This window comes from Gallinula chloropus (assembly GCF_964237585.1).
Source record: "Gallinula chloropus genome assembly, chromosome: 27".
In the NCBI taxonomy this organism is placed as follows: domain Eukaryota; kingdom Metazoa; phylum Chordata; class Aves; order Gruiformes; family Rallidae; genus Gallinula; species Gallinula chloropus.
The window spans coordinates 3437386-3465216 of record NC_140112.1 but is presented as its reverse complement, the minus strand read 5'-3'; the positions used below and the strand labels follow the sequence as shown (position 1 = coordinate 3465216).

The following is a 27831-nucleotide window of genomic DNA, read 5'->3' as shown; positions in this document are numbered from 1 at the left end:
GGCCCCTCAAGCACAGCCCGCTTTGGGCACCCGCCCGCCCCTTCTGGGGTAGCCCTGCCAGGGGGCTGCGCACCCCCGGGGCTGGGGCAGCACCAACACCTCCCGCACGCAGCCAGGGCGATTCCCGCCGCCTTCAGGGTCCCGCAGCCGGGATCCCCTGGGGCGCCGGACCCCGGGCGAGCCCCCCTGTGCGGGCACGGGGCGATGCTCGGGGCTGCGGAGCCACAGGCACCGTCAGCAGCCGCCCCCGCCCCCCCCGTCCCGTCCCGGCGGGCGGGTCCGCAGGACGAACGGCCCCTTTCGCTTTCGTTTCCCCTGCGGAGCCAGTCCCAGCCCAGCCCAGTCTAGCCCAGCCCAGCCCGATACGGCACAGCCCAGCCCGGGACGGGACGGGACGGCACAGCCCAGCCTGGGACGGGACGGCACATCCCGGTACCGGACGGCACAGCTCGGCTCGGCTCGGCTCGGCTCAGCCATGCCGCGGTTCAGCGTGGCGGAGGCCCGGCGGTGCGGGGATGAGTTCGTGCAGTTCCTGCGGGACACGGGCCGGGAGCAGGAGAGCCGGCGGGACGCGCTGCGGAGCATTTACACCGAGGAGTTTCGGGGCAGGTGAGAGCTCTCGGCCAGACCCGGGACAGTCCCGCCCAGCTGCATCTCCATTCCCCTGCCAGCTTTGCTGCGGGTTCATCAGGGTGTCCAGCCGGCTCCGGTCAGGAGCCGGGTGTGAGGTAGCACTGGGGAGCAGGTGGGGTCTTTGGGGGCTCTCCTTCATCCCCTGCCGGGGTGGGACAAAGGACCTTGTGCTTTCCGAGCAGCTTGGAGACACCTGGACCAGTTAAATGAGAACGTGGGGGCTCCGTTCTCTCCAGGCATAGAAAACACTGAGTGGCATCTTTGCTGGCACAGCCTGTGTCCCACTGGGTTGTGGCTGCAGTGAGCCACAGAGCTGCCTCTCTGGATACCAGCCCTGTGTGCCCCCAAACCCCTCTATCTCACCACAGCCCTGCTGGGACGTCCCCAGCTGCAGGGACCCCCTAGCAGCCACCTGGACACAGCTTCGGGCACCCTCTGCCAACCATGCTCCTTGCTTCACCCCGCTGACATCGGTCATAGAGTCATAGAACCACAGACTGTGTTGGGTTGGCAGGGACCTTTGGAGGCCATTGAGTCCCACCCTGCAGTGAGCAGGGACATCTTCACTAGGTCAGGTTGCTCAGAGCCCCATCCAGCCTGACCTTGAATGTCTCCAGGGCTGGGGCCCCCGCCACCTCTGTGGGCAGCCTGTTCCCTACGCTGGTCCCTATGCAACGTCCCCACTGTTAATCATTAGCAAAGCCAGGGTTCAGCCCACCACAGGCTGTGGGACGTGCCCTGGGTGAAGGGCAGTGGCTGCGCCTTGGAAGACACCTCCCATTTGCTCCCCCAAGATCCCCCCCCTCCACCACGTCCCTGCCTGGCTGCCTCCTGCATGCTGGCAGTACAGGGACTGCACGGGCAGACAATGATGCCGTGTCAAAGCTGGAACAGCCGTGACACAGCTGGAACACCAGTGCCACAGCACAGAGTTGCTGGAGCATCCTGCAGGGATGTAAGGTTTGCATGGGGCCAGCGAAAAGCCCCAGTCCTTCTCCCCCTCTTGGTGCAGAGGGGAGTCACCAAGTGACCCCCACCCCAGCCTCAGTGCCCCGCTTCACCCTCCCTCCCTGCTCACCTTCTCTCAGCTGCCTGTGCTCCAGCCCATGGAAACCTCTGTCTGTGCAGGACCGACACAAAAATGCCCAACTTCTCCTGCATCCTGTATGCACTGAGGGTGACCCACCAGGCCCAGGTGCACGGGGAGCTGGTGCACTTCAAGAAGGTGAGGGGGGCCCTGGGCTGGGCAGCACTGCGGCTCCTGCGCCCACTGGGACTGGACCCATGGGAGTCCCCAGCCCCAGGCACACACCGACACTGGCTGCTTCTCGCAGGAGAAGAGGCGCGTGGTGGTGGCCGACCAGTACCGGAGACCCAGACCGAGCACAGAGGTGTCAGCGTCCACGTCTGCCTCAGGCCAGCAGCTCAGCTCCACTCTGCCAGCGCACCAGAGCCGTGCCAAGAAGTGGTATGAGCACCAATACCCTGCCCACACCTGCCCTGGCTCGGCCCAGGGACCCCCACCCTGTCTGGGGAAGCCTGACCCTCCCTTCCCACAGGGCTGAGCTCATCTGTGGGAAGCATGGGGTGGAGATTGTCTCGGAGCATGACCGGGACAATGGGCACATCCGCTTCCCGGTGGTGCCCAATGAGCCACAGACCATCACCGTCCGGGTGCAGAACCGCGGGGCAGAGGCCGTGACGCTGCGGCGGTGCCGGCCGCGCACGCCGGCACGGGAGCTCTCCTGCACCGACAGCCACGGGGTGACGCAGGGCCAGGCCCTGCTGCTGCAGCCAGGTAGGATCTCGTCCCTTGCCCCGCGCGCTGCCCGGCCTGGGGGGTGACACAGCACCCAGCTCTCGGCTCTCTCGCAGGCGGCACGCACCCCATCCAGGTGCAGTGCCTGACTGACAGCTACGGGTACTTCCACACCGTGCTGGTGTTCGAGTTCACCAAGGAGCCAGACGAGCCCTTCAGCATCGGGCGCTACGTCGCTGCCGTGGCCGAGAGCCAGCTGGCCAAAGACCTGGGCCCCTCGGCGCCCTTCCAGCCCTACCAGGCCAGCCTCCAGCGCCCTGTCACCGTTGTCACTGAGGATGGCATCCCCCCCAACAGGTATGTGGCGGGGGCTCCTGCTTCCATCCAGGAAGCCCTGGCCCTTTCTCTCACTCAGCTCCTTGGGACCCGGCTGTGGCTGTGCGGTCCCATGGGACAGTGCTCTGTCCCCATGCCATGGCTAGTGATGGCAAGGATGGGGACACCCTGCTTGCTATGGCCATGGGTGGTCACAGCCCTGGGGGAAGACCCCAGCCCTGCAGTCCCTGCAGCACCACTGTCCCCTCTGCCCAGCACCCTGAAAAATGAACTGGAGAAAGAAATCCCTCTGGGCACCTACCACTACCCAAAGAACCTCAAGGACACGATCCTGCTCGGACCCAATGCCAGTGCCAGCTCCAGCTGGGCTGCCATGCGGTGAGAGCCGAGGGGTGGGGGCAACATGGCCCAGCCCTGTATCTCCCACCCCCTGCCCCTGGCTGAGGTGTCCCCTGGGCATGGTGACATCCCTGCTGCCCACAGGACAAAGCTGGAGGCTCCCCTGCAGGCTGGGAACTACCAGCAGAAGTTCCAGCTGCTGCTGCATCTGGAGGAGATCCAGATGGAGGTGGACATTCGGCGCTACGACATGAAGGACGTGCCCATGGTGCAGGACAGGGCGCTGCTGGTCCTCGATGTGTGTAGGAGGGACTAGGGGGCAGGGAGGGTGCTGGGGCTCCCAGGGTGCCCAGCATCACACCAGCCCTTCGACACAGGTGCCAGGCGTGGCCGAGAACCGCCCGTCCGTGCTGAAGGGGGATCACCTCTTCGCCCACCTGAGCAGCGAGCGGGACTTCTCCCCGCTCACCCAGTACAAGGGCTACGTGCACAGCGTGGAGCTGGAGAAGGTCAGGCTGGGCTTCTCCTCCAAGTGAGTGGTGTCTGGCCCCAGCCGGGCCGGTGGAGTCCCGGCAGCCCTGCTCGGACATGCCAAAGGCTGGCCACGGGCTGGGAAGGGCTGGGGAGGGAGCGGGGGAGCATCCCCGTGCCCCACTCACGCTGCTCCTTCCCAGGCTGCAGAAGAAGTTCGTGAACAACCTGAGGTTCGACGTGACCTTCACCTTCAGCCGGCTGCCGCTGCAGGTCCAGCACCGGGCTGCAGCCCTGGCCATGCAGCGCGACTTGTCCAGCCTCCTCTTCCCCTCTGCCTCCTGCCACAAGTCCCTCTTCACAGGCACCTTCCAGCCCCGGTGAGTGCTGGGGACAGGGGGGGACGGGGTGGGGACAGGGATGGAGCCCGCTCAGCCGCTGCTCCCTCAGCTGGTTCGACCGCAAGCTGCAGGCGAACGAGGAGCAGCGCAGAGCCGTGACCTACATCGTGACGGGGGTGTCCCGGCCAGCCCCCTACCTCATCTTCGGCCCCCCTGGCACGGGCAAGACGGTCACGCTCGTGGAAGCCATCAAGCAGGTGAGTGGCCGGTGTGTGGGACCAGCCCTGGGCATCGCTGCCCCCCCAGCCCACGGGGCTCAGCACCGTCACCCACCTCTCCCACCCAGGTATGGACGTACTTTAAGGAGGCGCGGATCCTGGCCTGTGCCCCTTCCAACAGCGCCGCAGACCTGCTGTGCCAGCGCCTCATCAAGGACATCCCCTCTCGGCACATCTACAGGCTCATCGCCAGCTCCAGGAACTACTGGGACGTGCCTGCTGACATCAGGGTAGGACCCTGCCCCCCCCCCCCCCCCCCCCCCCCCGCCTCCGACTGCCCCCTGCACGTCTGGGCTGGTGTGTCCTGGGGAGAGCAGGATCCCATGGAATGCTCATGTTTCAGCCCTGCTGCAACTGGGATGACAAGCAAGGCTGCTATGTCTACCCGAGCAAGGAGCACCTGGGACAGTACCGGATCCTCATCACCACGCTGGTGACAGCAGGAAGGTCAGAGGACCTGGGATTGTCCCCCCCCACCCACAGCAGGCAGCCCCAGGGGTGTCTTGTGACCAGGCTGTGAGGGCAGCCCCACTGGGGTGCACTGGGGAGGGTGGGCGGCAGGTGGACCCCTCCTCTGCAGGAGGGCGAGGGGAGGAAGGACGGCCGGACAGGGCAGGGGTGCCACCTCACCCCACCTCTCCCCCAGGCTGGTGTCAGCCAACTTCCCCTCGGGGTTTTTCTCCCACGTCTTCATCGACGAGTGTGGCCAGGCAGTGGAGCCAGAGAGCGTGGTCGCCATGGCGGGTGAGTGATGCCTGGCTGCTCTGGCTGCTCTGCATGGTGTGGGGACCCCCTGGTTCCTCGCTGAGCTCCCCCTTCCACCCAGGGCTCCTGACCACCATGGACCCGAAGACCAACCCCAACGGGGGGCAGCTGGTGCTGGCAGGAGACCCCCAGCAGCTGGGCCCCGTCCTGAGGTCGCCCCTGGCCGCTGAACACGGCTTGGGTGAGTGGGGGGGGGTGGGAGTGCTGCCGGCACCCGAGGCCAAGCAGCCTTGCAGGGAGCTCCAGGGTCTCGCTGGGCGCAGGCACCTCGCTGCTGGAGAGGCTGATGCTGCATAACCCCCTGTACAAGAAGTCGAGCGCAGGATACAACCCGCAGTTCGTCACCAAACTGCTCTGGAACTACAGGTGGGGCTGGGGCTGGGGCTCCTCTGCCCAGTGCGACTGGGAGCAGGATCAGCTGCCAGAGTCCTGTGCTCCCCAGCTGGGGTGGGAGCTGGGAACACACCCAGCGCTGTCCTGGATGGACCCATGAGGGTGCTGGGCTCACAGCACCACGCTGGGCACTGTCCTGCCTCCATCAGGTCCCACGAGGCCATCCTCAGGATCCCCAATGAGCTCTTCTACGACAGCGAGCTGAGGGCCTGTGAGAGCGAGGAGCTGGATGTGCGGAGGCTGTACTGCACCTGGGAGGAGCTCCCCAAGAAAGTGAGGGGGGCAGCAGGGCAGGAGGGGGACCCAGGGAGCAGCCCCGTGCTGGACTGGAGCTGAGCCCGATGCTCTCCACACCCAGGGCTTCCCCATCATCTTCCACGGGGTTTGTGGGGAGGACCGGAGGGAAGCCAAGAGCCCCTCGTTCTTCAACACGGCCGAGATTGAGGTGCTGGTCCACTACCTCAGGAAGCTGCTGCAGAGCAAGGGCAAGGGGGGCTGCCCCAGCACCTCGCCCAAGGACATCGGCATCATCTCTCCCTACAGGAAGCAGGTGAGGGGGCTGCAGGCAGGGGCTGGCAGAGACCTCCCCAGGGGAAGGGGAGGGGCAGCCTTGGGGCTGGCGTGTGCCAGCAGCTCTGTGGTGGCTGCACTGTGCTGTGTGTCCCCGCTCCCAGGTGGAGAAGATCCGGAAAGCCATCACCTCCCTGGACTCCGTCCTGCGGGCGCTGCCAGACATCGGCCTGCTGAAGGTGTGTGAGCCTGGGCATGGGGCTGGGGGAGATCACCCCGCTGCGGGCAGAGGGAGCCCTGCCAGACCCAGACCCAGCCCAGGGTGCTCCCCAGCCCCTCACTGCTGTTCTCACCCAGGTGGGCTCCGTGGAGGAGTTCCAGGGCCAGGAGCGCCGTGTCATCCTCATCTCCACCGTGCGCAGCTGCAGCAAGTACCTCCAGCTCGACCAGGACTTCAACCTGGGCTTCCTCAAGAACCCCAAGGTGATGTGCTGCCCTGAGCAGACCCATCTCACGAGGCACCCCCCACTCTCTCCAGTGCCCCCCAGACAGGCAAAGCTGCTCCAGCCTGCAGCCAGGGGATGCTGGGGAAAGGGCCAAGAGGCGCTGCTGTGGGCAAAGCCCTCACTCCTGTTCTCCCTTCAGAGGCTCAACGTGGCCATCACCAGGGCCAAGGCTCTGCTCATTGTGGTGGGCAACCCAGCCGTGCTCAGCAAGGACCACCACTGGCAGAGGTGAGCTGTGCCCCCCACCACAGGTGATGCTCTCAGGTGCCTGGCCATGGCCAGCACTACAGAGGCAGCAAGGCTGGTGGCCCCTCCTGCTCACCTGGCCCTCACCCTGCACCCCCAGGTTCCTCAGGTACTGCAGGGAGGAGGGTGGCTACACTGGTTACCCCTACGAGGACGAGACCCCAGCTGAGGACGGCCTCGCCGCTGACCTCCATGCGCTGCGCCTCGGCAACTAGCAACCTGGTGAGCAGGGCTGGGAGCTCTGGCTGAGGGAGAAGCCAGGGTGGGTTCAGCCATACAAGGGGCACTGAGAGGTTTTGGGGGTGCCTGTCCCCTCTCAAGTCAGGGGACAGTTCTGCCATGGGGCTTGTCTGCAGGAAATCCACCTGGGAAGAGAGGAGAAGCCCTGTGGAGCTCCAGCACCCATCAGACTGCCCCTGGCCTCCAGCTGCTTGCTCTGCCCTTGCCTTGCTCCCAGGCTGCTCAGCACACCCTGCATCCCCACAGAGATGGGGCTGAGCCCGCTGGGCAAGGGGGTCATGCTGGCCCTCACTGCCAGCTGAGACCCTGGCACAGGCTGCAGGGCAGACACCTCCCCTCGCAGCGTGGGACAAGGCTGGCACTGCTCCCTGTTAAACGTGCTGTGGAGAGCCGATTCTCTGCCACCAGACTCACCGCTCAGTGGGGGTCCAGCCTCCCAAGAGCATCCCTGAGTGTGCAGGGGAGCTAGGAGCTGCCGCAGTGGGTGACTGGGACACAGCCAGGTGTGGGGGGGCTGAGCTCCCCCAGGCAGCTGCCTGGCCCGAGCACTGGCACGGCTTCACTTTGATACCCTGAAATAAACGTTTAGAGAGAAAAGTGTTCATGTCAAGCCCTGGGCTCCGCTACCACAGCCAGGCTGCTGGAGCTTCCAGGGATGGGCTTCCTCCCACCCAGCCCTTCTCACCTGAGCTGCTCCCAGGCTGTCGTGGGGTGCTGAGCCCTGACCCTGCACCGAAGCGAGAGGGGCCGGGGACCCGACCAGCCCCCAGCCTGCAGCGGGTGGACCTGTGCCCCGGGCAGCAGCCCAGCTCAGCGCAGGGCACAACGGACAGACAGGAGGATGCCATGCAAGAAGAGCTACAATTACTGAAATACCAGTTTGCGTTTATTCCCCCAACAGCACAGTTCGGTTTGCTGGTGATAAGCCTGAGACCGGTGCAGGCTCAAAGGTCTTATGGGCAGAGTGGGGCAGAGGTGCTGCCCCAGCACAGGTCCAGGGAGCACAGTGCTCCGGGCAGCGGCCGAGCCGGCTCCACACACAGATGGGGCTGGAAACGGTCCCTCCCGTCGGTTTAAAAAGCCTGTGTGTGCTGCCAGAGGGGAGTGGGCAGAGCGCCCGGGGGCTGGCAGACCCCGCACGGGAACTGCATACACAGCCAGCAGCACCTCCTGCTCCTGCAGCACCTGCCTGGAGCCGGGGAGGGAGAGCGAACACTGGCACCCCCCCAAGAGAGGCAAAACCAGGGAGCTCAGCATAAACCGGGGCAGCACGGAGAGCTGTGCGAACACCCGTGGAGAGCAGCGGGGACTGAAGGCACTGGCCCCTCACGGCCCCGGGATCACGCAGAGACACCCCTCGGGCCTGGGTGGCAGGTTCGGGGCAGGGTGAGGTCCAGCCACAGCCGTCCGGCAGCGCTCCCCCTGCGCGGCGCAGGGCAGCCGGTGCCGGCGCGGGCGCTGCCTGGGGCCTGCCAGGCTGCTCAGAGCAGCGGGCAGCCCCTGCGCCGCTTGTTCTTCCGCACCTGCAGGCCCGCACGCGTGGCCATCTCGAAGACCTCCCGCACGCCCTCCTTCGTCTTGGCCGAGCACTCGAGGTAGCCGAAGGCGTTGATCCTGTTGGCCATATCCCTCCCCTCCTCCGCCTTCACCGGCTCCTAGGAAGTGTTAAAAAGGGCATTCAGGAGCATTGCCAGAAAACAGCAGGGAAGAGCACCAGGACTGCCCTTGGGGAGCCCCAACGAGGCGGCACGGGGAGGCAGAGACACTGGCTGGGGCAGTGGGACCAGGGCTGGTCCCTGCTTCGTCTTCCCCAGCTCTCACCTGCTTCATCTTCGCCAGCTCCCGCCGCGTGTGCTCGTCGTTCCGCAGGTCCTTCTTGTTCCCCACCAGGATGATGGGCACGTTGGGGCAGAAGTGCTTCACCTCTGGCGTCCACTTCTCAGGGATGTTCTCTGCAATGAGCATGCACAGACCCACCTGAGCTGAGGGGCTGCTCCCCTACCCTGGACACCTTCCCGCTGCAGGAACCAGCACCGGGCTTTTCCCATGGGAAGGGACCTCACCCAGTCACATCCCCCTCTCCCATCACCTCCACCACACTAGCAAGCTCTCACAAAGCCAGGAGATGGAAGGGAGGGACTGGCATCCCTGGGGGGTTTAGCCACAGCACCCAGTCCTGGGGGAGCCCCAGACCCCCCCGCCTTGCTCCCCGTTCCTACCGAGGCTATCCGGGCTGTCGATAGAAAAGCACATGAGGATGACATCCGTGTCCGGGTACGAGAGCGGCCGCAGCCTGTCGTAATCCTCCTGTCCTGCCGTGTCCCACAGCGCCAGCTCCACCTGGAAGGGGACAGGGACGTGGCTCAGCAGCTTGTAGGTGGTTTGGCAGGCCAGGGGAGAGCAGTGTTACCTTCCTCCCTTACAGCCTGGGGCAGACCCAGTATCACAGGAGCTGCGGAGCTCCCACGGCTGGTCTGAGCCACACAGACCAGCCCACACGGCAGCACCGGCACCACCAGCACGGGACCACGGGCATGGGAACAGGTCCAGCAACACACAACAGGCCTTACCTGCTTCCCATCCACCTCTATGTCAGCGATGTAGTTCTCGAACACAGTGGGCACGTAGACCTCTGGGAACTGGTCCTTGCTGAAGACGATCAGCAGACACGTCTTGCCGCAGGCACCGTCCCCCACAATCACCAGCTTCTTCCTGATGGCCGCCATGGCTGCGTGAGCAAGAGGGGGTGAGCGGGACAGACAGCCACAGACAGACCCCAATCCTGCCCCGTGCTCCAACATCTCCTGCACGGCTGCCCGGGAGGGTACCAGCCCTGACCCTGCACCCCGGGGACACCCAGGACAGGGGATCTCCCAGCTGCACCAGCTTGTGCCCAGCCGAGCTCTCAGGTCTGGGTGGGCATGCCCTGTGTGGCTGGCACACGGTGCCCAGCCTGTTTGACAAAGGGGCCTGTGCCACATAACCACAGAGAGCTGACACTGGCACCGGCGGCAGGAGAAGCTGCCAGCTGGGATCAGTAAACGGAGCTACAATCCCCCAGCAAAGCAGGCTGCTTTCTGCCCCAAGTTAAGCCAGGCAGTGCTGCAAGTAAAACCTGGCCTGAGCACCCCTGAGCTTCAAAAGGAAATTACAGCTGAGCCTGGGAATTGCCCAGGACGATGCCATAATCTCCTGGCATGGAAAAACCAGTTGTGGTGGGACCCTGTCCCTCCCCAGGGCCAACCAGGAGCCCTGGCACTACGCACGCATCCCAGAGCAGCACGAGTGCATACGGACAGGGTGAGCACGTCTGAGCAACGCTGATGTGAAAGGAAAAGCTTCCCACTGCCGGGGGCTCAGCAGGGAGGGGAACCCCCCGGCACGGCTCTGTCCCCTCTCCTTGTGCCTCCTGGTCCATCCTGTCCCAGCCAGTGCTGGGATGCCCAGAGCCCTCGGCTCAGGCAGCTGGTCGGGAGCTCAGCCCAAGGAGACCCAACGTGTGTGTCATGGAGGCAGCTGGAAGGGTTGGGGGGGTCTGCTGCCTCCTGCCTGTGCGAGGCAGGGAAGCTCTCAAGGACGCTGTATCCCCAGGACACAGGGAACACAGCTCCCCTGTGGCAAACCACCCTCCTCCCTCCACAGGCTCATCCCCCCTCCAGCCGCCATCCCGTCGGCACGGCACAGGGAGAGGTCACGGGACAGAAAGTCCCTTTGCCCACAGCGAAGTGGGAGTTGCTGCTCTGTGAGCCCGTATCTCAGACAGACGGTGGAAGGAAGGCGGAGGGGGATGTGCCGCTATCTAACCCCCACAAGGCAGCGCACGGAACAGCGGGTGCCCGGGGAGACAAACAACCTGCTCCCAGACAGACAGACAGACCTGCCCACGTCCAGCCTGCCCCTCAAACCAAACCCGCCGGGGTGGCAGGGCACAGTGCCAGCCCCGCTGCCTGCACACCATCCTGGTGACAGGGGGGCAGCTGCCTGACCTCTCACTGCCAAGGCAGCCAGGCAGGGGCAGGGTGGGAGGAAGCAGAGATGCCCCAAACCAGAGTCATCACACCCAGAGCTCCTTCCCATGGCCTCTGCATCCACCCTGACCTGAGATGGCTCCAGGACCTGGTGGCTCCTGATTCCCAGCACGGTGCCAAGTGGTGACTCAGCAGCCAGAGGCACTGTCCCCACCCAAATCTCAGCGATTCATTCCATTACTCACGAGAGTGCCCCAGAAATAGCCCATTACTAATCTGGAGCTGGCGTGCAAAGGCGAGCGGTGAGGATGCTCTGAGCACCGTGTGCCTCGGTGGCCATCCAGGCTGTCCCTATCCACATCCTCACCCTGTGACACCAGTGCCCAATGCTGGTGGCACTCTGCTCCAGGAGAGAGGAGCTGCTCTGCCAGGGGATGCTCAGTCCCTCAGCAGGATGAGGCCAGTTCCCAGGAGAGGGGAGCCCAATGCAAAGGGCTTTGTGCTGTTCCCAGAATGTGAGTGGGTAACAGAGTGGAAACATGAAGACAGTTTCAGGGAGACAGCTGTACTGCGACTGACAGCAGGCCAAGCCATTACAAGGACACAGCCACCCACATCAGAGGCAGAAATTCAGATTTTAAGCCCTGCTGAGCATCAACCACCCCGAGGTACAGCAAGGGCTGCCCAGCCACGCTGGCAATCCAGCCCGGCCAGTACAGCAACCATGGCTTTGAGGTGTGAGCGGCACTTGGGGTGCCTGCCTGGAGATTCCTCCTGCTCACTCACGGAGATAACGAAGGGAGCAGCACCCCTATGCCAGCACCTGGGGCCACACCAGGACAGCTGTGGGTTTGGTGTGTGCCATGGCTGCTGGCAGCACCCACGCCGGTGGCACCGGCCTAACCCTGAGCAGGCAGCTCCTTCACATGCCAAGAAACTACAAAACGAGACTAAACTTCTCTGCTGTACCTCCCAAGCAGCAATTCTATGGCCATCACCATAAAACCAGCCAGGGCTCCAGGACAGCCTGTGTGTTTCTGGCCTCTCCCAGCTCCGTGCCTCAAACTGTGACGTTCCTGCAGAGCAGGAAATGGGGAATTCCTCCGGCAGCAGGACACGTACAGCGCCCAGTGCTTGCTCCAGGACCTCAGGAAATGGCAGAGAAAGAGGCGAGCACTTTGAAGAAGGGCTCAAATGGGGGACAGAAACCCTCCATCCAGCCCCCTGCTCTGCCCACAGCCCTGGCCCGAGGCACAACCCTGGGCAGGAGGAGCTGTGCCGGGAGCAGCCCTTCTGCAGGACACCCCCGGCACTGCTGGCGTGGCAGAGCCAGCTCCCCACGGGCTGCAGCCCCGCAGACATCCCACTCTGAGCGAGCCCTCCTCACCCTGAACACCCCAGCACCCCCGCAGTCCCAGCACCCCTGCAGCCCCGTGGCATCACCACACAACCACAGAAGGAAAGGCAGCTCTCTGAACACACTGAGTAAATGGACTTCAGCAGCCCCAGACACACACGCCTTGAGCCCAGGCTGTGCAGCCTGTACCACAGACGGGACCCGCAGCAGCTCGCAGCATCTGCAGAGCACAAAACACTCCCTGGGAGCACAGACCATGTTTTCTCCCCGGCGCAGCCAAGGACAAGCTGTCTCCACTTCTAAACATGGCCGTGTGTGTGCACAGGGCTGCCGCCACCGCCCGAGCACGCCAGGCGAGGGCATCTCAGGACAGGGCCCCGGAGAGGCACCACAGGGCAAACAAGAGCCGTGCTGGATGGCCCTGGGCCACCGCGGGCAGTGCCAGAGCCCCAGGGTGCCTATCACCAGGACCCCTCGGAGCATCTCTCCTCCTGCCCCAGCAGCAGGCCAGGGCTCCCCTCAGCTCGAGCAGGGTGTCCCACCAAGCGAGCGTCACGGCCACGGCTGTCCCCAGGCTGGGCAGATGGACAGAATGCCAGGGGTACACAGACCATCAGCACGCAGGAGCCCCACATTCCCACCAGCCCGTAGGACTCGCTGGCACGGCTGGTGCAATGAGAGACTCCAGAATTCAAATCTGACCAGCACGCCTGTGTAGGGGAATTTAATTCGCTGAGACATCCGCACCGTGGCCGGGCAGCACGGGGCGAACGTCCCGGCGGGTGTCTCAGGTGTCAGAGGGGCTTTTACACAGAAGCAGGACACAGTTCCCAAAGGGGCTCAGAGTCAGGGAATCACGAGGCTGGAATAGACCTTTGGGATCAGCGAGGCCAATCGCTTGAAGCAGAGGGAGTGAAATGCCTCTGAAGGGGAATGCAGCAGCCGGCTCAGAACTTGGGCTGTGAGCTCCTGGGAGCAGCAATCCAAACAGGGCTGGTTTTGGCACAGCAGCACCCACAATTTCACAGTCAGACAGCCCCCGGGCAGGCCAAGCTGGGTGTTTCCATCACAGAGAGGAGAGCAGCCTCCAGCCCCATCGCTGACCCCCAGAACATGGCCCAGGCCCACCAGTGACACTGGCTCCCGCTCCCAAAACTACCCAGCACTAAGCTAAGTGCCTCTATTTACTCCCAGGAAAACCACACTGAAGCCTTCTCAGGACCTGGACCTGCTGTGTGCAGGTGATGAGCCATCACCAGAAAAGGAGCTCAAACTCAGCATTTGGGTCTGAGGTCCCACCAATCCTTCCCAAGCCGTGGGCATGGGCAGCCCAGCCTTACAGCAGCAAAGGGCTGCCCAGACCCGGAGCAGCGCAGCTGGGCTGGCTTGTCCTCCCTGCTGAATCCCACAGAAACATCCACCAGCAAAACAGAAAGGGGACACGGAACAGAGGAATTCTGAAGCCTAAACAAAGCTGGAGCCACAAGTGCTTGAGCTCTGTGGGAACGGGCTGCCTGCCCTCCCCTCCCTTTCCAGAGGACATCATGCCACGCTCTCATGTCGCCTCCCGCCGACGCCACGACCTTCCCTGACTCAGGGCAGTACAAGTGTTGTGCCGAAAGCTTCCAGCACCAGGCCACATCTCAGCAGAGGCCTGTGCTTGTGCAACGCCTGCCTGCCGCTGCCCCGGGGCCAATCAATGTTTGCTAATACATTCCTTACTTTTCATGTCAATACGCCTCTCCAGCGCAAACAGCGAGCGAGGAGGTGAGCCTGGTTAAACGCTCCCGATAACCTGTTGGAAGACAGTGACTTGGCTTATTTTCCACTTTAAAAAAACCCCCCACATTTCCCTGGAGAAAGCTGCAGCCGTCAGGAAGACGGATTCAATTTAGAAGTCCATAAAAATCTCAGTCTCAACCTATTCTACTCGCAGCTGAGAAGGAGCCAGATGCAAATCGGAACTGTTGTGATGCCAAAAAAAAAAAAGGAAAAATTAAGATAAAATGCAGTTGGGCTGGTGAAATACATCTGGCCAAAGCCACGCTCCCTGCTCTGGCTGCTCCTGAACACTCTGCTGGGATGTGGCTGCCCAGCGGGGGCAGCTCAGCCAGGTCCCGCTCCCAGCCCACCCCCCCATCCATACACCCTGTGAAGCACCCCAGGGACCACGCTGCCGTTTTCCGGGGGGCATCAGGAGGCTGAGGCTGGGTTCAGGGGGGTGGCGGCACTGGGAAGACTCGGCTGCCAGATCGTTAGTGCTGGAAAGGGCCGCGCAGTCATGGTTTTGGAATGCTCCCCTGCTCCGAAGACATTACACAATTGTTTCTCCTCCCCGCAAGCCCCCCTAACATAAATGTTTAAAAATGAGCTCAGCAGTCAGCAAAGGGAACTTTTTTCCTTGTTCTGAAGAAAACACGGAGCGGCAGCTCCATGAGCCAGGGCTGTGTGCAGGGACGCTGCTGGGGCGGGGGGGCTCTGGGGAGGGATGGCAGGACAAGGGGGGGGTCTCACCGCAGCCTGGCTTGGGTCAGTCGCTGGCCGAGAGGCAGCGGGGACCCCTGTCCGGGTGGGACCCACAGGGCTGAACCACCACTGACCCATCCCTGCACCACGCCCAGGAACCCCCACCCCATCCTGCCCCGCTGCACCCCTCCCAGCCCGGCTGGGGCACCGACCCCCACGCCCCTCACCCCTCGCTGCGCTCCGGACCCCGCACCCCGCGGGAACCCCACGCCCCAGCTGCCCAGCCCCCAGCCCACGCTCCCTCCCCGCCCAGCGCTGCCCCACGGCCGCAGCACCCCCTCCCAGCATCGCTCCGGTCGCCCCCCGCCGCCCCCCGAGCGCCGCCGGCCCGACCCGCACCTCTCTCCGCCGCTGCCCCGGTCCCGGTCCCGGTCCCAGCTCCAGCTCCGCAGCGCGGTCCGGGCGGCACCGCCCCGTCCGGGGGCCGCCCGCGGAGGGCGGGGCGGGAGCGCTTGGGAGCCCAGCCCGGCCGGGCCGGGCCGTAACCGAGCCGAGCCCCTTCCCCGGGCAGCCCCGTCCCGGCTCCGGCCACCGATCCCCGGGCCGGCCCGAAGCCGCCGGGCAGGGCGGTGCCTCCTCCAAGGGCTTGAGCCCGGTTCGGGGAGAGGGGCGGCCCCGGCCCGGGAGGAGCTGAGCTGCTGCTCCCGACCCCCCCCCCCCCCGGTCCAGGCAGGGCCAGTAGCAAAGACCTCCCGGTGCCGTGCCCCGCCCAGGAGCCCGGAGCCCGCAGCCATGGCGGGAGACGCCTTTCCCCCAGGAGCGTTATTTTTGGCAGGCTGGCGAGAGGCGAGCTCTGCCCGGGAAAGCGGGAGGGGGGCAGCATCCCGACCCCCTCGCACCCCTCCCGCATCCCCCGGGCGCTGCTCGCTCCTTACGGGATGCCCCATTTCCCCCCATGAAGACGCAGCAGGGGCGGGAGGGACGTGCCCGGTCCCCAGGGTCTCTCCCCCCTCCGCAGGGACCCCGGGGGCTCTGACACCTTGTGCTCCACCCCAAGATGACCCCAGAGCCGCAGGCAGGAGCTCGGGGCTCCCTGCCCGCCGGCGGGGGGGGAATTGGGGTGGTGGCTGCTCCCCGCGACACCCCAGCCGCAGGGCCGAGTCCCCGTCGCTCCGCCCGGGCCAGGCAGCCCCAGGGTCCTGGCAGCCCCAGGGTCCTGGCCCCGGCCCAGGCTCACAAACTGCGGCTATTTTAAGGGCTCAGAGAGAATCTCTCTTAATTTACCAAGCCCCAGGCCAGGAGCTGGTTCCAAGGGAAACGTTTCCTCAGTTCAATGGGGAACCACAGAGGCAGCTTTGAGCACAGCCTCTGCTGCCTTGCCTCACCCTAGCAGCTCCCAGGCTGCTACCAAGCCTGCCTGCACAAATTAATCAGGGCTAATTGGCTGCTAGGTAAGTCTTCTTTGCAGGAGCCCTACAAGACAGACTTTGAGGTGGGATTGTGAGTGGCAAAACCTTTATTCAAACACACGGTGCTACAACACAAGGACAGGTGCTGGGCCCCAGCCCCGCTCCCCCCAGCACTGAAGATGCCAACAGGTTACAGTCTGGCTGGATAACTTTCACCTCCCATTAAACACACCCCATTTATTTACACCCCACTGATTACAAGAGGCAAACAACATTCACCAGAGGTGACACCTGACAGGAGCTGGCTGCACCCAGCCACAGCAGGACACGAGCTACTGGTGCCATGAAGCCTTCCCAAAACAGGGGACCATGGGCCAGCTCTCCCCACACACACACTGCCAGGATGGGCCCCTCCCTCACAGGTCAGGAGGATGTGATGCTCTGCAGAGGTCCAGGCAACACGCTGCCCGGGGCAGAGGGGCACATGATGCAAAATAAGAACCTGTGCAGAGATCAACTGTGGCTACAGCTCTGCCCAGCACCAGCTGTGAGATTATTAGGGGAAAAGGAGGGAGTTGTGTGCCCCCTGCCCAGTCACAACCAAGCTGCTTTCATTGTGGGCTTCCAGCCCTCAGCTAAGCAGATCCACGCAGCGTGCCTAAGCTGTTAAGCTCGGCTGAATAGGGCTGCTCTGTGTGCAGCCACAGCTCAGCACCACCCAGCTTCCAAGGCCCAGAGACAGACAGACACTCAGAGCAGCTCCACACACCGAGAGGGATTTAGACATTGTCCAGCTCGGCTCTCCAGTTAATAATAAATAATTGGCTCCAGGAACGCAGCAGTGATCCAAGGGATGAAGGGGGGGGGTACAGAACCAGGGCAAGTGCAGTAGCCCCCCTCACATGTGGTGCACCCAGTGACTGAGTGCTGCCCCCTCCTCCCAAACCAGAGGCTGAGATGAGGTGTGTGGCCAGAATGCTGGTCACCTAGGACAGCGAGGGGCAGGGGAGGGCAAGCACAAAGGTGGGAGGGCAGGGGGGGCTCACCCACCACCATGCCAGCCACAACCAGGCTCATGCCAGGCTGAGCATTGCCCAGCTGCCAGCAGCACTTCACCCCAGGTCAGGGCCTGTCCTAACTCCAGCACCCAGCTGCAGCTGATTCAAGTGTCAGAGGGCAGAGGAGATGACTGTAGCAGCAAGCACCTGGGTCCCCTGGGTCTCCAGGTACCAGTGCCTCTACCAGCTCAATGGCCATTGCACACTGCTGGGACCAGCGCACCCAACCCCAGGGCGAGGGGCAAAGGACGCACTAAGAAGCCAGGGAGGATCTTGGCTTTTCACAGCAATCAAGAAAGTGGCAGCGTAAAAACCATCCCTGAACCCCAGTCCCTGCTCTCTGCCAAGGCCTTTCCAACTCTGCCCACATCAGGGATGCAGCAGGTGGAGGGGGATGCTCTGGGCCAGGGCAGACAGAGGCTCTGGGTTTCTTACTCTGCTCAGGAAACAAGTGCTTGAGGAGGGGTGGCCCCGAGGCAGCGTTGGTGTCCTGCTCCTCTCTGTCCAGGTACAGTGAGCCCCTCTGCCCTGGGGGCTTTGGCCATCACGTGTAGTTGCCCGGACCACCCAGAGGGATCACAAAGACAGAGATGTCATCGCCAGAGCCCAGCTTGTCATTGGCCAGCCGCCAGCCCCGCTCCTTCAGCACCCCCCTGGATCGCATCACCAGCTCCTGGGCCACCACGGTGTACCTGGGGACAGAGCACAGCACCTCAGCAGCCACCCTGGCTCCTGCAGGCTCCCTGATCCAGCATGCTATGGTCTCAGGCAAGCAGCTGGAGGAGCAGGAAAGGGTCTCTTGGGGAGGAGACCCAAGCACAGATGCACACATCCTGGGGAGTGCTGCACACTGCGAAGCACCAGCATCAGCCCCAAGGCCAGAGACTTGTGCCCACAACACTTCTCCAAGGAGCATGTTATAGAGCACACACTCGCCCCCCTGCCCAGTCTCAGCTCACCTGCATGGGTCATTGGGCTCATAGCTTGTCAGCACCTCCATCACCACACCAGCCACCTCCTTGTCATTGGTGACATCCCACAGCCCATCGGTGCCCATGACCAGGACGTCATCAGGGCAGTGCTCATACTGCGTGAGGTCATAAACCCTGACCTGGCAAGACGGGAGGGTGAGGGGCAGAGGGGGCTCCTGCTGCACTGGGTGCACCATGGATCTGGTCACCCTGACCGGCTCCAGGCACCGCAGGAACCGCTGGGCAGGGAGGGGCTGGCAGCCAGGCTCACCTCCGGGAAGCAGGACAGGAAAGGCTTGATGTGGATGTTGGAGCTGAACACCTTGAGGTCATGGTCTCCCAGGCCCCGTGTGACCCCAATCGTGGCCATCACCCGAGCCTGGAGAACAGCAAGATCAGATGAAAACTTCAAGCTTCATCATCTCCACTCCCAGCTGGGAATCAGTGGCATTGGAGTGATGACAGTGCAGCAAAATTGGCTGGATCCCCCCAGTCCAGCAGGGGCAGACGGGCAGCGATCCCCACCCAGCTCCTGCCACAGCACCTCACCTTCTTGCCTTCCCCATAAATAAGTGGAAACTTCAGATCATCCTCTTCTATCTTTTTGTAAGCCCTGGATGAAACAAGCCAGACACAAGACATCAGTGGGTGAAGGCTTCCAGCACCTGCCCTGCCTGCTCAGGACACCACATGCCCCAGGACAAAGCCTTTCCAAGGCTGGGGTACCCCATGTGCCCCAGACCCCCACCCACGGGATGGGATGCTGGAGCCAGGTGGCCACGTGCTGCAGTACCCCAGTGCCACCCCTCAGCCCGGAGCTGGCCAGGCAGGTTGGGGGTTACCAGCCATTCATGCTTTGGTCTCTGTACAGCATCTTCTTCCCCAGCTCCTTGGGCTGAATCCTGCGGGGGAACTCGAGGTGTGTGAACTCCTTCCCCAGCAGCTCGGGCCTCAGGAACCCCTGTGGGAAGAAGCAGTGGCTCAGCTGGGAGAGCAGGATCCATGTGGCAGCACCGGCCAGCATCACCTCACTTGGCACTGTGGGACCTGCCAGGACCTCAGCTGCAACAGTTCGTGGTGGGGACACCATCAGCTGCTCCAGGGAAGTGGCAAAGCAGCTTCACACCATGTGCCTGCGCTGCGCCCGAGGGGAGACGAGCTGGGGACAGCCATGCCAGCACCCAGCAAGGTGGTGAAGCTTTTGCACAGAGAGTTTTGGGAGATGAGGATCTCCAAAAGACACCAAAACCCAGCAAATTCCAGGAGAAGCTGGAATCTTCCCAGGAGCCAGAGCTGCAAACCTCCTGGGAGCCCAGGCTCAGCACCAGGCCAGCACTTGTCCAAGGGAAAGAGCCGGTGGGTCTTTGGGAACCCCCATTCTGGGTCTTTGGGAACCCCCATTCTGCCCCAGCCATGAGGGGGGATGAGAAGCAGCACGGAGCCTCTTCCCTGCACCAGCAGCCCCAGGGCCTCCTGGAGCACAGCACACAGGGGACCAGGAATAGGGACAGCCCCAGACACCACAGATGGAGGGAGAATGAGCTGAAAGAGAGGAGAAAGTGCCTTGGGAACACAGGAGGAGGGTTTGGAGCAGAGGCATGGCAATGACAAGTCCCATCCCACTCTGGGGGGGTGACCCTGCCCATGGCCTGGGCATCGTGCAGCAGAGCAGGCGTGTGCCTGGCCCCCCACCCATCACAGCGGCTGGAGAGGGTCCCACTCACAGCAGTCTCCTCCTCTCAAGTCATTCAAAAATAGATTCAAGAAAAAATGGTCTCAGTGTTTTTCCAAGTACACTGCAAGCCAGGAAACTGCATCCAGCAAGAGCTCCTTCAACACAAACACCTCCTCCTCCCTGCTGCCGTCAGAGAGGGCTTTATAACCTTAAAAAGTCTTCCTGTGTGGCACATGGGGGTTTGTCCAGGCCAGGCAGGAGCAGAGCTTTCGGGAAGAAAGCCAGCACATGTCAGCTGCCTGCATCCCCAGGGAGCAGCTGGGGAAGAAACTAGGACTCTGTGCAAACACTGCGGCTCCTTCAGCCCCGTAAGGGAGCAGATCTGAGCTCCTCCAGTCACTGCGCCTGCCAGCACAGGACTGCAGCAGCGGGGTGCCCATCTGGGGCAGGGGATGCACCCCAAGGCAGGGGATGCACCCCTCTCCCCAGGGCAGGGCAAGACAGACAGAACCAGCTCCATGCAGCCGTAGCAAACCAGCCCCATGTGAAGAGCCCAGACCTCCAGGTCCTGGCCAGGCTCGCAGGCAGAGACCCCCTCCCCACACTGACTCCATGGGAAACAGGGCTCCAACAGCCACAAGCTGCCCCCACACCAGTGTCAGGGCAGCTCCCCATGTCCCAGTGCCACCCCCCAGCCCAGCGAGCTGGCAGGGATGGAAATGTGCTGTCAGCAGGTCCCAGGTGTGGGGCTGCCCTCAGCCAGCAGCACAGGGGGCTACAGAGGGGCTGGGGGGCAGTTCAGCAGGAATGAGGTTAGAAGAAAGGTCTTTCTTACTAAAAACTGCAGCCTCTGCCTCTCTGTCTCTGGAGTAAACTCCCTGGACATTGGAATGATTTCCCCATTACGGATGATAATGGCCCTGCAATGAAACATGGAAGGATGAGATTAGAGGAGAGGAGACATGGTGGGGGAGCTCAGCCCAGCCCTCCGGGGCCAAATCCCTGCATGGGTACACAAGCCCTTCCCCTCCACCACCTGCCCTCTTCCCAGTGCTGAACTGGGGCTGCTGCTGGCTCCACCACAGTAACCCACCCCAGCCCGCAGCAGGGCATGCCTCCCTCCTGGCAGGATACAGCCAGGGAGGCAGGGAAGGTGGAAGAGATGCATGGGGCAGAGGGGAATGAAGCAGAGAAAGCCAGAGGACAGGATGTGGATAGAAAAGGAGCAGCACAAAGGTGGCAAACCCTCCTTTAGAGGCAAGTTGCACACGGGATGGGCAGAACCCCCAGCAGGATATGGGTGTGAGTGCCTGGTACACCCCAGCACCACAGCTCACTGCTAGGGCGGCTGCTTGATGTGTTAAAATAAAAGTCTGATGATGGGATGTTTCTGGAGATCATGGGGGGATTTAAGATTCCAACAGTGGTAGTCAGGCTGTCCCACCCACTGTCCTGCCTACAGCTGCAGGTCTCCTCCAGGGATGCAGGTCCTGGCCAAGCCCAGCTCCAGCAGCATCCAGCACCCAAGGAGGGGACACAGACCCCAGCACAGATACACAGCTGCAGCCTCGGGACCCTGCACACACTGCCATCCTGCAGGGACAATGCTGAGCTGCTGCTGCCATGGAGGGACCCCACAAAAGTGGAGGCACGAAGGATCTCACCCCATCCAGAGCTGGAAGAGGGTCCTCCAGCCTCAGACAATCCACAGTGCCTGTATTTGCCAGCCTGACACTGCCAGGGACAAGCTGGCCCTGCAGGAGATACAGGCAGTTCAAAGCAACTCATGTTGGACTTGGCTTCCCACCACAGCTTGGGTGGGAAGCCAGGGACAGGCGTGTATCAGCCAAAATCTTTGGGCTCCAAGTTCCCACAGGTCTCCTCTGCACAGAGATTTGCATGCCCTTGTCCTGACACAAGTCACCACTATAAAGTGCGCCCTAACACTGAGGGGAACTTTTGCTCCCCAAGCCACAGCCCAGGTCAGTGCTGGCAGCAGGGACTGGGAGTGATCCAGAAAGGAGCAAGTCCCCGATTTTGGGAGGTACCTGCTGTCACCGGCGTTGGCCACATAGAACTTGCCCATGAGGTAGATGGCAGCCAGAGCGCAGCAGCCCCCAGAGAGGTGCTGGGACACCCGCTCCCGCTCGATCTCATCATCCTGGGGAGACAGAGAGCAGCTCCAGGCAGGGCGGGCAGACAGAGCTGCCTTTTGCCAGGGGGACAAGCCAGTGCAGACAGGGAGAGCAAGAGATGCTCCCAGGCGTCCCCGCAGGCAGGGGCTCGCTCACCATGTGCTTGAAGGCGTTCTCGATGGCACCGATCACCAGGCTCTCGTGGGACACCGCTTTCTCCAGGTGAAACCGTGGCACAGCATCATTGGGGACATCCTCACTGTCCTCTGCGAGGGGCACCCGGCTCGGCTCTGCGGGACCAGCTCTGACATCGTGCGGGAGGCAGATGGGGGGCGGGGAGGGGTCCTGCAGGATGTCCACCAGGTCCCGGAGCTGCTCACAGATGTGCAGATGGAGCCTCCTGGATGCCACCACAGCAGCCCCACTGCCGGCATGGCCGTCAAACAGGGCCCAGTAGTGGAAGTAAAACCCCTTCCTGCCCTGTGGGGAGAGAAGGGAAGGTGAAGTGACCCTGTGAGGAAGCAGACGGGACGGGGAATGAGAAGCAGTTGGGGTCACCAGCGGAGGAGAGTGACACTGGGCTCTGCCTCCAGCTGGCAGGTCTCAGCCCTGCGCAGGCAGGAGCGACGTGGGCAGCTGATCGAGGGTGTCTGGACATGGCTGGTCCCTGGCTCAAGCCCAGCCCTGCGTCAGGCACCTCGTGCTGCCAGCAGCACATCTCCAGCAGCCAGCTCCTCCAAAGGGGAGGCACAAGGGGCCAGCGTGGCAGCCACCTCCGCAGCCCGCTGGGATACACCAGCCAGCAGGCTCCCAGGCCAGCCAGCTCTGCTACAGCCCAGTGAGAGCGATGGCAGGAGCTGGCAGGGAATGGGACAGTCAGCTCAGGAGCCAAGGGAATCCCTGGGGAAGCGGCGGTTTGCAGCATCACCACATGTACCATCTCATAACCTCCCCATCACACCCCTGTCTTTGCTCTCACCCTGTCTGGCTCCCCACTGCCTTCCCTGGACAGCAGCCGGCCCCTCGGGCTGGGCCTCCTCTCCACAAACACCACCTCACAGCATGCCTGGTCCTCATTGTGCTGGCTCTTCCCTGCATTTATCACCCTGCCGGGAGGGAACAGCAGATAAAGGCTCTTTCTGTCACACCACGCTCCAGCAGCACCCACCCCACAACACTTTGTACCCCACATCCCCAGGGATGCTCTACTGCAGGTGCTTCCACCCTGCCCAGAGCAGCAGCAGCCAGGGGAGCAGACATCCCAGACCAGTCATTGGGATGATCTGGAGGCAGTGGCAGTACTTGCTCCCACCAGCACAGCTGGGCCTGGCGGGCAGTGACCATCTGAGCACCCACTGAGAAAGGTGACCAGAAAAAGCTGGTTTTGCTGAAGGTCTGTCTCAAGCAGAGCAATTGCCCCAAAAACCTGCACCAGCTGGGACTCACGGACAGGGTTAGTGTCTCATTCATGTCCCATCACACCCAGCACCTCTCAGGGGCCTCAGAGAAGAGCAGGAGAAGGTGATTAAGATGAAGCCAGCAGGACTTTTGCAAAGATATTTGCACTGACTTCCCACAGCCTCGGCTGGCACAGCAGATTTCAGGTGCAGATTGCAGGGAGGAAGCTGTAAACACGCACAACAGGATGAGCTCCTCGGGCACAGACTTCTCAAGTGATTGGCAGAAAGAAGCCTTGGGAGATGGAACAGAAGCCTTGCTGCTGAAAGGAGGCTGGGTTTTGCTTTGGGTACTCCTACCCCAGTATCCCCGGAGCAAATTAACCTCTCAAAAGGCTCTCCAGGATCAGGAAGAGCAGCTTGAGCAAGGGATGCGGGAGTGAGCTGACAGCACTGAGCAGCCAAGGTGGCTTTCAAGGCCTGACCTTCCCTGCCTGCCGTCAGCTAAGGGTGAAGCTCGCAGCAAGCAAAAGGAGAAGAGAATCGGGCCCTTGAAGGGGAAGTCAAAATCAGGTCCTGCTCCCAGTCAGCTTCAATTCCCTCTTCCCCACGAGTCCGGTGAAAGCCACAGCAGTTCCTTCACCCCTGGGGGTCGGTTCCCCATCAATGACACCCGGCACTGCGCAGACAGCAAACACGACAGAGGGGCTCGAAGCCCCCCGGGGTGAGCAAGAGCACAGACCCACGCCGACAGCATCCCCTCAGGAGGCGTTTAACGAGCCGCTTCCCAGCCGGAGCAACCCAGGAGCTGCTCCGGACCCCGCGCCCCCCCCGCCCCGGTGCCCGCCCGGCCCCGGCCCCGCTCACTCGGCGTAGCCCGTGCTCCAGGGCAGGCGGCGGCGGCCGTCGCGGGGGCTCTGCACCGCCCGGCCCGCGTGGTCGTCGGCGCGGCGGAGCTCCTCGGCCGTCAGCTGGAGGAAGGCCGGCCGGCAGAAGGAGGTGTCCGCTGCCACCGCCGCCTCCTCGTCCTCGCCGGGCTCCGCGGGGGGCTGCCCGCCCGCCCCCGCGCCCAGCCCCGCCACCAGCTGCGCCACGGCGGTGCGCACCCGCAGCAGCATACCGGACCGGACCGAGCCCAGCCGCGCCGGGCCCCGCCGTGCCCGCCCCGCCCCGCGGCCCGCCCCGCTCCCCCGCGCCTTCCGCCGGCGGGCGGGGAGGGGCGGACGCGCATCGCCCCGCAGTTACTCGGGCCGCAAGCCGGGACGGCTCCCGGTACCATCGCGGGGCAGGGAGAGCCCACCGGGAGCACCCGCGCCGCCGCCGGCAGCTCTCCGCCGCCGGCCCCCGAGGGATGCGCGGCCGGCGCGAAGCGGCGCCGGGAAAGGCCGGTACCGGCTGCAGGAGGCAGAGGAACGCGGCGAGCAGGGAGAGGGGCTCGGCCTGCCCACGCGTGGCTGCTCCCCCTCCTGCGCTTTGCCGGCGGAGGAGCGGATGCGGCCCCCGGCTGGATCTTCCCAGGGCTCCCGCAGAGGCACCTTCTCCGGTACGACATCCCCGTCCACTGGCAGGTGCTTTGTCACTGTCCCCGCGCTCGCCGGTGAAACCCAACCCTCCGGCAGCCGTGCCAGGCTATTAATAACCGGCCAGGCTGCAGAGGAGCAAGGAGTTAACGGGAGAGAGCTGAATGCCTCCCCTCCGCCGGGGCTGCCGCACTCCAGCGCCGATGAGGATGCAGATTTAGCTGACCCAGAACAGCAGATTCCCGCTGGCTGGGAGGAGAAGATCTGGCAGTTTAAACAGCATCACCCACACAGCCCGACCTCAGCACCTCGCTGCCTCTGGGTTCCTATGACAACAAAAAATCCACTGAAAAAACACAGCACATGCCTGCTGTACTGTAAAACGGTTATTTCCCAAGACTCGTGCACCCCGGTGCTCTCAGCTCCCCCAAGGAACCCCTTGTTCCTTGCCACACAGGGATTTGGCACTGCAGAGATCTAAGCAGAAACAACTCTTACCAGCAGCTTTGGAAAACCCTCTGTGCTTCACTCAGCCTTCTTCACTCACAGCTCTGCTCGCTGTACCAGACTATTAAGGTGACCCTATAGAAACTATTCTCTACTCCCTCCCTACATTCCCATTTCCTAATCTGTATCTCCAAGCAATTCAGCACCCTGCCTTCTCCAGGTCCCCACCTCCCTGAACTCCTCTCTACTCTCTCTTTCTGCTGCTTGCTCACACACCCCCTTTTGAAGCTGCAGCCTCATTTCCTGCCTAGTTTTGCACCCACTGCTCACCTGCCTGTCCCAGCTGTTGTTTGGCTCCCACTAAAGTGTTCCCTGATAAATATATCCCTGCCTCTCCTTAATGGATACTCTAAGGCTGGGAAGTGGAAGTGGTTAGTGCTGCTCTCTTTGTGCTGGTGAGCCTAGGTACAGTGCAGGTGGGTTTAGGAGCTGGTACACGTGTGGTTCTTTGTTGTATCTCGCGTTAGTAGGTCAGATTTTATCAGAGCTTGTTGCTGTTGCTGGCAGCAGTCCTGGGCTTCCTGTAAAAGCCACTCGGTTGCAAGCCCCGAGCTGCCCAGGTAAGAGTATCCCTCTTCTCAGAGCTTGTGTCCTGCCTCACCACAGGGGCTGCGGCCCCTTCCCCAGCAGCAGCTGTATCCCTGTGCCTTGGGGGGGGTGTGTGCAGCCCCCCCGCTCCTGCAGCTCCATCCCCCTGATCCTGGGGTTGGGGTCCGCCGTGCAAGAGCGGCCGGGGACAGCGGCGGAGCTGCAGGGAGCTGGGGAGGCGCTGGATGGCGACACAGGCTGCGCCACGGCCCCGGCTGCGCCCGCCCCGGGGCCGCGCTGTCCGCCCCGAAGCGCAGCCGGTGGGGTGTTCTCCTGCCCCCCTCTTGCGAGGGGACAGCGCTGCCTCCCCACCTCGCTCCCCATCCCTTTCCCCGCGGCGCTCTGGCATGCTGGAGCCCCTCGGGTGTGGGGTAGGTGGGACCCCCGGGGCTGCCGGGCGCGGCTGGGGGCTGTGGTGGGCAGGGGCTGGCTGGGACAGCAGTGCCAGCCCGGGGCCCGGCAGTCCTGGGTCCTCTCGCTTTGCTCCAGATGCCTTCCCCTTACGGCATCTCTGTCCCGCCACGGGCCACGCAGCCGGCTCTGGGATGTCACGACTGCAATATCCCTCGTGTTATTGAGGCTGAAAATCACCGGGCTCCTCAGGGAACGCTTCTCTCCTCTGTAGTGCTGCCAGCCTGCCCCGTCCTGCTGAGTCACCAGGATGCCTTCCCTGGAAAGAAGGAAACGGCAGTTTCCAAAATGACTCCTGGGTGAGGCTGATCCTGCCCTGTGTTTGTTTCCAGCAGACTAAGCACGGCACAGAAAGAATGCTCTGACACAAAAACACCCTGCAAGAATGCTCCTTGAAACAATGCCATGCTAATAGCTGTTTTCCAGGAGTGAGTGCTACATTTCCTGCTGGCTCCATGGAAGCTGCCTCCTTGTCTGTGAGCCCGATGTTCTCCATCACCGGGCTGTGTGTGCCTGGGGATGCAGGCAGCTAGAGACTGGGAGTCTGGGGAGGCAGATGTGGGTAAATGGCTGCTTCAGGTGCAGCCCTTGGCTTTTCCCATCCCTTGGGTGTTCCTGCCTCCCCATCCCACCCACAGGGTCCCTCTATGCCCAAGCACAGGCCAGGTTCTTGCCCTCCATGGGAATGGCTTCAGGTGAGCTCTGACGCCTTACTTGAACTTGCTCTCCTGTGCAACTCCTACCAAAGCCACCGGCTCTCTGCTGCCACTTCACCCCCAGGCTGCACCCAGGTGTCTTTAGCAGGATTAAATCACAGTAACTCCCCTCAGTCGGGTGCAAAGCTGGGGAGACTTTCTCCTGTCACCTCCAGAGCTGTTGGGGCTCCTCAGGCAGATCCAAGTCCTGTGTTTGTAGTTCAGCATCATTGGAGGGTTTCTGCTGAACCTGCACAGGGGTGTTTCCTGCCCCTCTTCAGCCCCACAGCTCCAGCAAGATGATGAAATGTTGGGTCCTCCTCTCCCTCCTTAATCTCTGAGGGTTGGCCTATGCAAATCAGGGTATGTAAGGTTATGACATCCTCTCTGTTTCTGGACAAAGCTACGTGATAATGAGAATGATTCCTTTTAATCCCTAGGTGAGGACCGGAGGAACAAGTTTCCAAAGCCCTTTTTAAACCAAGAGCTTTATTTCAAGGGAGTGGAGATGTTAATGCCTTTCAAAAAGTCATCCTTCTCTGAGGACATCATCCCTTTTGCTGGTTCCACCTGTCGCTGTGCAGGGGGAGAGGAGCTGGGCTCCCCAGGGCAGCAGCTGCCTGTGGATGAGAAGCTGCTGTGCAGGGGGAGTGCCGACACTGGGACCAAATATCCCCTGCCAGCCTGCTGCCATGTAAACACTGATTAAAAACTGGTAGCAGAGGAATTAGGCTTATCTTATGCTGTTGTTCTTCATTTTTTATGCAACTTCTTGGCATTAAAAAGCCTTTCTGAGTTTCATCATTTGGTCAGGGTGCCAGGCCCCAGGGGAGGTGGGGTGAAGCCAGGGATGTTTC

General features: G+C 62.7%; 3 protein-coding genes across 4 annotated transcripts; 1 reads left to right on the top strand and 2 right to left on the bottom strand.

Annotated features, from left to right (window-relative positions):
• Positions 1–475: 475 nt before the first annotated feature.
• On the top strand, positions 476–7404 carry MOV10 (Mov10 RNA helicase; the record flags this gene model as incomplete). Its single annotated transcript, XM_084275937.1, is given in 22 exon segments — positions 476–609; positions 1762–1858; positions 1971–2101; positions 2193–2431; positions 2509–2749; positions 2984–3106; positions 3212–3365; positions 3445–3599; positions 3742–3918; positions 3989–4136; positions 4226–4387; positions 4501–4665; positions 4667–4901; positions 4984–5103; positions 5186–5288; positions 5465–5588; positions 5674–5865; positions 5990–6064; positions 6183–6308; positions 6471–6559; positions 6678–6799; positions 6934–7404. Coding segments are annotated over 21 exon segments (3105 nt in total). The 3' UTR covers positions 6793–6799; positions 6934–7404.
• Positions 7405–7687: 283 nt separating this feature from the next.
• On the bottom strand, positions 7688–15295 carry RHOC (ras homolog family member C). 2 transcript variants are annotated; one of them, XM_084275914.1, is made up of 6 exons: positions 15008–15094; positions 13865–13937; positions 9388–9545; positions 9037–9157; positions 8639–8769; positions 7688–8472 (listed from the first exon to the last, which is right to left on the bottom strand). In XM_084275914.1, the coding sequence occupies exons 2-6, from the start codon at positions 13869–13871 to the stop codon at positions 8299–8301; spliced, it is 591 nt and encodes a 196-aa protein (XP_084132040.1). In that variant the 5' UTR covers positions 13872–13937; positions 15008–15094; the 3' UTR covers positions 7688–8298. The 2 variants fall into 2 exon arrangements, with proteins under 2 accessions (XP_084132040.1, XP_084132041.1); XM_084275915.1 differs by lacking the exon at positions 13865–13937 and having other exon boundaries at positions 15008–15295.
• Positions 15296–17418: 2123 nt separating this feature from the next.
• On the bottom strand, positions 17419–24371 carry PPM1J (protein phosphatase, Mg2+/Mn2+ dependent 1J; the record flags this gene model as incomplete). Its single annotated transcript, XM_084275799.1, has 10 exons — positions 17419–17767; positions 18035–18186; positions 18318–18425; positions 18596–18659; positions 18889–19007; positions 20557–20641; positions 21770–21882; positions 22013–22336; positions 22836–22962; positions 24121–24371. The coding sequence occupies 10 exons, from the start codon at positions 24369–24371 to the stop codon at positions 17620–17622; spliced, it is 1491 nt and encodes a 496-aa protein (XP_084131925.1). The 3' UTR covers positions 17419–17619.
• Positions 24372–27831: the final 3460 nt, after the last annotated feature.

What these genes read in the sequence shown, in the direction of transcription:
- RHOC (XM_084275914.1), bottom strand. An exon ending in CGACAGCCCGGATAGCCTCG is followed by an intron (nt 8,770 to 9,036) that starts GTAGGAACGGGG and finishes TGCTCATTGCAG; the next exon opens with AGAACATCCCTGAGAAGTGG. An exon ending in AGCTGGCGAAGATGAAGCAG is followed by an intron (nt 8,473 to 8,638) that starts GTGAGAGCTGGG and finishes AACACTTCCTAG; the next exon opens with GAGCCGGTGAAGGCGGAGGA.